Source organism: Phacochoerus africanus, chromosome 6, assembly GCF_016906955.1.
Source record: "Phacochoerus africanus isolate WHEZ1 chromosome 6, ROS_Pafr_v1, whole genome shotgun sequence".
In the NCBI taxonomy this organism is placed as follows: domain Eukaryota; kingdom Metazoa; phylum Chordata; class Mammalia; order Artiodactyla; family Suidae; genus Phacochoerus; species Phacochoerus africanus.
This window is the reverse complement of record NC_062549.1, coordinates 7,734,179-7,741,604: the sequence shown is the minus strand read 5'-3', so window position 1 is coordinate 7,741,604 and position 7,426 is coordinate 7,734,179. Positions and strand designations below refer to the sequence as shown.

Genomic DNA, 7,426 nt, shown 5'->3' with positions numbered 1-7,426 from the left:
CAACCACTTCAGGCTGCTTTCAGGACAGCGGTTTGTAATTACTGCAGCGTGCTGTATAATGTCGGTGGCAAATTTATTTCTTCTCATATTTCTGGTAAGTGTTGCTGATGCAGAATGAACGCCTCAAATCACTCAGCGGCAGACAAATGAGATGGAAAACCTGCCCGTAATAGAGCTGGCTGGGGAGGCACATACATAAAAAAAAATAACCAAAAACTGTTCTCGGTCTTAAACTGTGCAGCCAATTAGAGGCTTGTCTGGGGAGCTAACAATCCAGCCTTCTGCTGGGGGCCCGTTTCCTTGTGAACAGGCCTGGCGCTGAGCTGAGACGGAAGGTGGGAGGGTTGGAGCCTGACCTCCGTCGAGGGCCTCCATCCACAGCAGGTGTCAGAAACGGAAGGGGGCTTGAACACGAGCCTGTCCAGCGCTTCCCGGCAGAGGGAAGCCGGATCCAGAGAGTGGCACTGACCTGTCCTAAGATCAAAGCAAGTTGTGCCTGGGCCTAAGGTAGAATCCAGGTCTCATGAGGTTCCTTTCCAGCCCACTAGGTACAAGGAACGGTCTATTCCTCGTCTTTTTCCTTCTTGCTTCTCCAGCTGCTGCTCCCAGCATTCGGCCCGTTGGTTCAGATTCTGTCTTTATTTGCAATAATTAATTCTGCATATAGTCATGGCACACACTTCACGGGGCCAAAATTCATCCCAGGCCTCGCAGACACAGGTGAAGGCACCCCTGTCCCTTGTCCTCAAGGGGCTCCCAGGGGGTGGGGGAGACTGACATGCAACAGGCTCTTTCAATAACGTGTAGCTGATGGCAGAACACAGGGTAGTCGGGGGACAACAGAGAAAATAACCCTAAGCCTGTCTGGGGGCCTTGGAGAGTTTCTGAGTGAGGAGCGGCTTGAACTGAATTTCTAGACAGGGGAAAGCAGAGTTTGTCAGAGAAGAACTGGGAACGAGCTGGCAGAAGCCATCGGCATAGGTTGGGGAAGAGGCTGCGTGTGACGGTGGGGTTGGGATTTGAACCCAGGATGGCGTGGGTCCAAAGGCCAAGCTCTTTCCTCGTGGCTACACACCCTCCAGCGCAAAAGGCCACGAAGGGGGGTGGTGTTCCACTTGGTGCAGATACAGTCCAGACAGCTCATCCGTCATGTCCCAGACCCCGTCACCTTTGCTCCCCTCAAGCAGACACTTCTTTCCCCAAATGCAAACCTACGTCATCCTCTCGACTCCCTATGGGCCCGTCACGGGGCACCCCATCCAGGGCCCAGGCTCCAGACTTCTCGCCTTCATCCTGCTCAGCTTCCTTGGGGAGACCATGACCCTGGGGGTAGGGACCATGGCAATGGCATTGGAAGAGCAGCGCTTCCTGGGCTTGCAAAGCGCTTTCACGCGTCTACGTCTCCGAGTCTCCGAGTCTCGTTACGTACATCTGCTCATTTACTATTCTGGCTAATCCTATGGAATAAAGATGTCCTTTTTTTTTTTTTTTGTCTTTTTAGGGCCGCACCCACAGCGTATGGAAGTTCCCAGATTAGGGGTCGAATTGGAGCTGTAGCTGCCAGCCACAGCCACAGCCATGCCAGATCCAAGCCGCATCTTCGACCTACACCACAGCTCACAGCAACACTGGATCCTTAACCCATTGATCGAGGCTAGGGATCGAACCCGCATCCTCATGGATCCTAGTCGGGTTCATTACCGCTGAGCCACAGGGGAATTTCAAGTTTCTCTTTTATTTTGCAGTAATTTTTTTTTTGACGGTCACTTTGTTCAACTGACAGCCAACTTCAGTCCTTTTTTGGAAAATACTTCTCCACGTGGGGGACGATCCATGAAGGTGTCTGTCCTCCCCCCACTCCCTGCAAAAGGAAGGCTCATGCCCGAAGCAAAATCTATCACGTGACGTCCTAGGTGTCGCAAGTTGAAGGGAAGGCGAAGAGCAAAGACAGCAATACTGACACAAGGACGGTCAGCAACACTGGGTCTCATTCAGTTTAGAAGCGTCCCCCTGCCACCTGCGGGCCTCCGTGGGCTGCAAGGATCAGGAGATGCCATTCTCACCTGCCTGGAAAAATAAGAAGCCTGTTGGCTCTAATAGCTGGGAAGTCCAGGCACAGATCTTGATTTGGGGTTTAGCTTGAGGAAAGCTTGACCTGAATTAATTAAGAAGATGGGATTTTAATCTTTTACCCCAACAATCACTATGTCTCACTCAGAGAGTCCCTCATCCCTCTCTCTCTCTCTCTCTCTCATCACTCATCTCTCTCACCCACTTTCACCATCCCAGGTACCCACGGATCCCAGGGCTCATGCCTCGGGACTGGACTCCCATCCATCTGACTTCGTCAAACTCAGATAAAGTGGGAAGCATTTCAGCTGGAGATCCATTCTGAAGCCTATTTCCTTGAGACTTTCAGACAGAATCTGGGAGTATGCCAAACATGGCAGGTGCTGTGAGAACCCAGATTCTGGTTTGGATAAGCTTTGACCTCTTCTTGGCAAAGTCTATGCCTCTGAGCTTCCTCCTGGACGTGTTTGGGAGGTCTTCATGGATGCAGGGCAGAAAGACCACCTTGGGACTGGCAGCACTGCTTCAATCCTGCTCTGGGTTGACCTTCCTCAATAAGGCAGTGACCTCAGAGAAACTCCCCATTGCTCCTGGGTTGCAGGAAATGGCAGCCACAGAAACCTTCCACCCGCAACAAGCCACAAGCCAGCTCTCCCTCTCAAAACTGCCCCCATGGCTCGCTTGCTCCTTGCAGCTCATCAAGGACAATTAAATGGACCTATAGACCCACCAGAAAGTCTCTCCGCACCCCAACGGCCACCCTTAGAACACTCACCAATCAGGATTGTTTCGGTGTCTCCTCTTTCTCTTCTCGGAAACTGACTCCTTTCCAGCACCCTGAACCCCTGCTATGGGCTCCCTGGTGCAGGTTGATGCATAATCAGCCTCCATTCATTTTGTCTCAGCCTCAGCTGTGTCTCGGGCACTCGGGATGGTATGATGGAAGATTCTGGATAATTATAACATTGAGAAGCCCTGAAGCTTACTGGGGATTTACGAAGTGCCAACCACTCCTCTTGAGACATGGGATATAGTCACTGATGTAATCCACACAGCATGTCCTGCAAAGGGGGTTCTTTCATCTTCCTCACGGACACGAATAAGCTAAGGCACAGAGACGAGCAAGGACTTGGCCAAAGTCACACAGCTGGTGAGTGATGAGCTGGGATTTGAACCCAGGCTGCCTCTTTACGCTCGCCCTCCACGCTATGCGGTTCTAATTCCAAGGAGAGGTCCCATGGACATTTCTGAGAGCAAGGGGCGGCATTTTTGAGTCGGCAACCTATGTGCTGTGAACGTGATGAGTTGCTTTTGCATTCCTGAGAGAGATGGTGGGCTTGGGGTGGGGAGAGGGACCCCCAGGCAGGGGTCCTCGAACCAGGGCAGTGGCAACCAGGGTGGAGGCAAGCGTTAGCCTTAAGGACACTGTCACTTCTCCAGGTCTGAGCCTCTCGTCCCCACCGCAGACCTTGGGAACATGCAGCCTTTCACAGCAGATGGAGTCACTGTGGCTCTGCAAACCCGTGGCAGAACCAGATGCAGAGAAAGGTGGCATGGTGCTTGGTGGTGGACAAAGCAGGGGTCCTGGGAGTATAGCTGTCCCTCCTGCTCGTGATGGGTGAGAACAGCTGAGGTTCTGTCCCACTGTGGCTCCTAGTGTAGATCCTGGAAGGCACATCCTTGCTAGAGGCTGAGAGGCACACCTGTGTGGAGCATCCTTTGCGCCCAGGACAGCTGTGAGCCCAGGGTCCCCACCTTTATCTTGCGGGTGGAGAAGCCATTTGTGGCTTCGAATCTGGGCGTGTTGATTACACAAGCTGCCTCCCCCATCCGCTTGCCTCACTCGAGAATCTGGGCAACTGCTGCACGGCACAGGGAACAGCTGTGTTGCTGTGACTGGGGCGTAAGCTTCCTACTGTAGCTCCAATTCGACACCCTAGCCTGGCAATTGCCATATGCTGTGGGTGGGGCCCCGGCCCGCCCAAAAAACAAAAACCAAAACAAACAAAGACAGCTGGGCAAGAGGGTGAACTTGACTCTAAGCCTGTGTGTGTTTTCCTTTTTTTTTTTTTTAGAAGTAAGCCTTTATTTCTTTGTTTCACAAATAAAGCTGGCTGACTTGGTTGCTTTTTGGTAATTTAGTCAAAGAGACCAAATCCCATATCCTCGTCCGACTCCTCCGACTCCTCCTTTGCTTCAACCTTGGCTGGGGCTGCAGCAGCAGCAGCAGGAGCAGCAGTGGTGGCTGCAGCCACAGGGGCAGCAGCCACAAAGGCAGATGGATCAGCCAAGAAGGCCTTGACCTTTTCAGCAAGTGGGAAGGTGTAATCAGTCTCCACAGACAAAGCCAGGACCCACTTGTACCCACTGATGATAGAATGGGGTACAGATGCAACAGTTGGGTAACCAATCTGCAGACATACACGGGCAACATTGCGGACACCCTCCAGGAAGCGAGAATGCAGAGTTCCCTCGGTGACGTCAGGCACTTCAGGGTTGTAGATGCTGCCATTGTCAAACACCTGCTGGATGATCAGCCCAGAGGCGAAGGGGGAGATGTTCAGCATGTTCAGCAACGTGGCTTCACTGGCTCCCACTTTGTCTCCAGTCTTAATCAGCTGCACATCCCTCAGGATTTCAATGGTGCCCCTGGAGATCTTAGTGGTGATGCCTAAAGCCTGGAAGAAAGAGGTCTTCTCAGGCCCCAGACCAGTGTTCTGGGCAGGTACAGTGACTTCGCGTGGGGCTATGGCACCAGCACGGGCGGCAGCTGGCACCTTATTGGCCAGCAGCATGTCCCTGATCTCAGTGAGGTCCTCCTTGGTGAACACAAAGCCCACGTTCCCCCGGATGTGAGGCAGCAGTTTCTCCAGGGCTGGGTTGTTTTCCAGGTGCCCTCGGATGGCCTCGCGCATCATGGTGTTCTCGCCCATCAGCACCACGGCCTTCCCGCGGAGAGACACGCGGATCTGCCGCATCTGCTTGGAGCCCACATTGCCTGCTCCCACAATGGAGCATTTCGGATAATCATCCAGAAGTTGGATTATCTTAAGGAAGTAGTTGGACTTCCAGGTCGCCCTGTCTTCCCTGGGCATCACGGCGGTGCGTCAGGGATTGCCACGCAGGGTTTAAAGACGATGTCACACAGCGGACGAACAGACTTCACACGAGGACGCCTGGCCAGAGCTCCTTTTTTTTTTTTTTTTTTTAAAGTAAGGGGTAAGTTTGAAGAATCACAGTCTTCTGGGGGGTGGAGGAGAGCGCTGTCACGCAAGGCTGGTCCAGGCTCTGCAAGAAACATCAGGCTGGCATTGACTGTCTGCCCTCCAGAGTTTACAAAGATGAGTGTTACTAGGATCCAGCGTCGGTCACCGGCCATTGCTGGGTAAATGGAAATCTGAAATGGATGGAAAATGCTTTTGCTTCTTGGGAAGGTGACATCTTCTCCGAGTGCCTCGGGCTTCCGGAAAATGTTATTTGCTGAGAAGCGAAGAAATCACACACAGCAGGCAATCAGTCTTGAAGTGGTTTCTTCAGAGAGTGTCCCCACCTTTCTTGATGACTGCCCGGGGGGTGTGATAAGTCACCTGCAGAGGGGGGGATGGCTGGGGAACCCGCTCAACCAGCGGTACAGAGGGGCAGCTAGGTGCACTGGTATTGTGTGTAGGCATGTGTGTGTTTGTGCGTGGGCACGTATGTGTATGCAGGTACACGTGGGCTTGCACACAGGGTTGTGCATACAAATGCATCTCCAGCACTCCTGGTGTCTAAGGGGGGGCAGGGTGGGTCAGGATGGTGACTTTGAAATGGCTACTTTCAAGGACTGACAGAGGTGGCCTTGCCCTGGGAAGCTCTGAGGATACACTAGGGAGCGAAATTTCATATTATGGTCCTTGAAAGGGAGGGGGAATAATGGCAGGAAGACAGATCTAGGAAGCCGTGTACTTAAACTTGCTTCTGCCTCCAGCCTGCTGTGTGACATTAGGAAACACATTGCCCTCTCTGAGCTGTGATTGCCACACTATGTTGTACAGCCCAAACTCCTCGCCAAGGCCTGCAGCAGGTGCTAAGGTGTGTGGCTCTCCTTCAGGACTGAGCTGCTTGTCTCTGAGCTGCTGGGAGTGCTGGCAGTGTGTGGCTTTCTAGAAGCAAAGAGAGTCCCCTCACCCTCAATCACGCTCCCTTCCCTGGGATTAGCTGGTCGCTGATAACAGTCAATGAAGGGTGTCAGGCCTGGCCCCCTTGTCCTTCAGAAAGGACAACTGGGCAGGACCATCTTGGCTCCAGAGCTCCCTGGGGGTCCGCTGAGGGGGACTGCTGCCCAACTTCTCTTCTGCAATCCTGCTTCCTCTCCCTGCCAAGCTGTGGTCCTGAGAGCACCCCCCACCCCAAAAGAACCCCCCTGCACTCTGATCTCCATCTCAGCATCCATCTCTCAGAGGACCGGGATAAGGCCCAGGGACCTGCTCCTCTGCCATCTCCCCCCTCTTGGGCCTTCTCTGCTCTAGCAGCATAGCTCCCTTTCTGCATTAACTTGCCTAGCTTCTCCCAGCCTCAGGGCCTTTGCACATTCATTCTGCAGGAAAACTCTTCCCCGCCTTTGCTGGTGTTTTTTGTTTTTTTTTTTTTTTATTTTTGGAGGCACCTGTCTCATGGAAATTCCCAGGCTAGAGGTTGAATCGGAGGTGCAGCCTCTGGCCTACCCCACAGCCACAGAAACTCGGGATCCAAGCCACGTTAGTGACCAACTCCATAGCTCACAGCAACTCTGGATCCTTAACCCACTGAGCAAGGCCAGGAATCGAACTAGCCTCCTCAAGGATAACATGTTGAGTTCTTAACCCACCGAGCCACACGGGAACTCCTGTTGGTGTTTTTTCAATCACTCAGGTAAATGGTTATCTTCTCAGCAGGGCCTTCCCTGACAACTCAATCTAGAGTGTCTCCCCAGTTTCTCTTAAAAAATACATAAATATATTTAAAATACATATATATTTTAAAAATATATACTTATGTGTATTAGAGTAAATGGAAACGGTTGTTGTACGTTGGATTTTTTTTTCATTTTTTTAAAGTTTTATCAAAGTATAGTTGATTCACTCTGTTGTGCCAATTTCTGCTGCGCAGCAAAGTGACCCAGCCACACACACACACACACAGACATTCCCTCTCTGATGTTACCTCCCATCGTGGTCTGTCCTGAGAGGCTGGATTCCTCCCCGTTTCGTTGTCTTCAAGGCCCTTCTTACTCCCCGACATCGTGGTCATTCCTTCCTCCATGGTTTATCTTCTGTCCCCCACTCCACTGGGACGCACGGTCCCTGAGCCTGCCCTTGTCTCTGCCTCCGTGGGCAAC

The 7,426-nt window shown here is 52.4% G+C and overlaps 1 protein-coding gene across 1 annotated transcript; it reads right to left on the bottom strand.

Moving 5' to 3' along the window:
• Positions 1-4,129: 4,129 nt before the first annotated feature.
• On the bottom strand, positions 4,130-5,256 carry LOC125129008 (60S acidic ribosomal protein P0-like). The gene has a single exon (XM_047783206.1). The coding sequence runs from the start codon at positions 5,163-5,165 to the stop codon at positions 4,209-4,211; it is 957 nt and encodes a 318-aa protein (XP_047639162.1). The 5' UTR covers positions 5,166-5,256; the 3' UTR covers positions 4,130-4,208.
• Between the last annotated feature and the right edge of the window lie 2,170 nt (positions 5,257-7,426).

Excerpts from the sequence above, each read along its gene's own strand:
- LOC125129008 (XM_047783206.1), bottom strand. The coding sequence starts at position 5,165 with ATGCCCAGGGAAGACAGGGCGACCTGGAAGTCCAACTACTTCCTTAAG.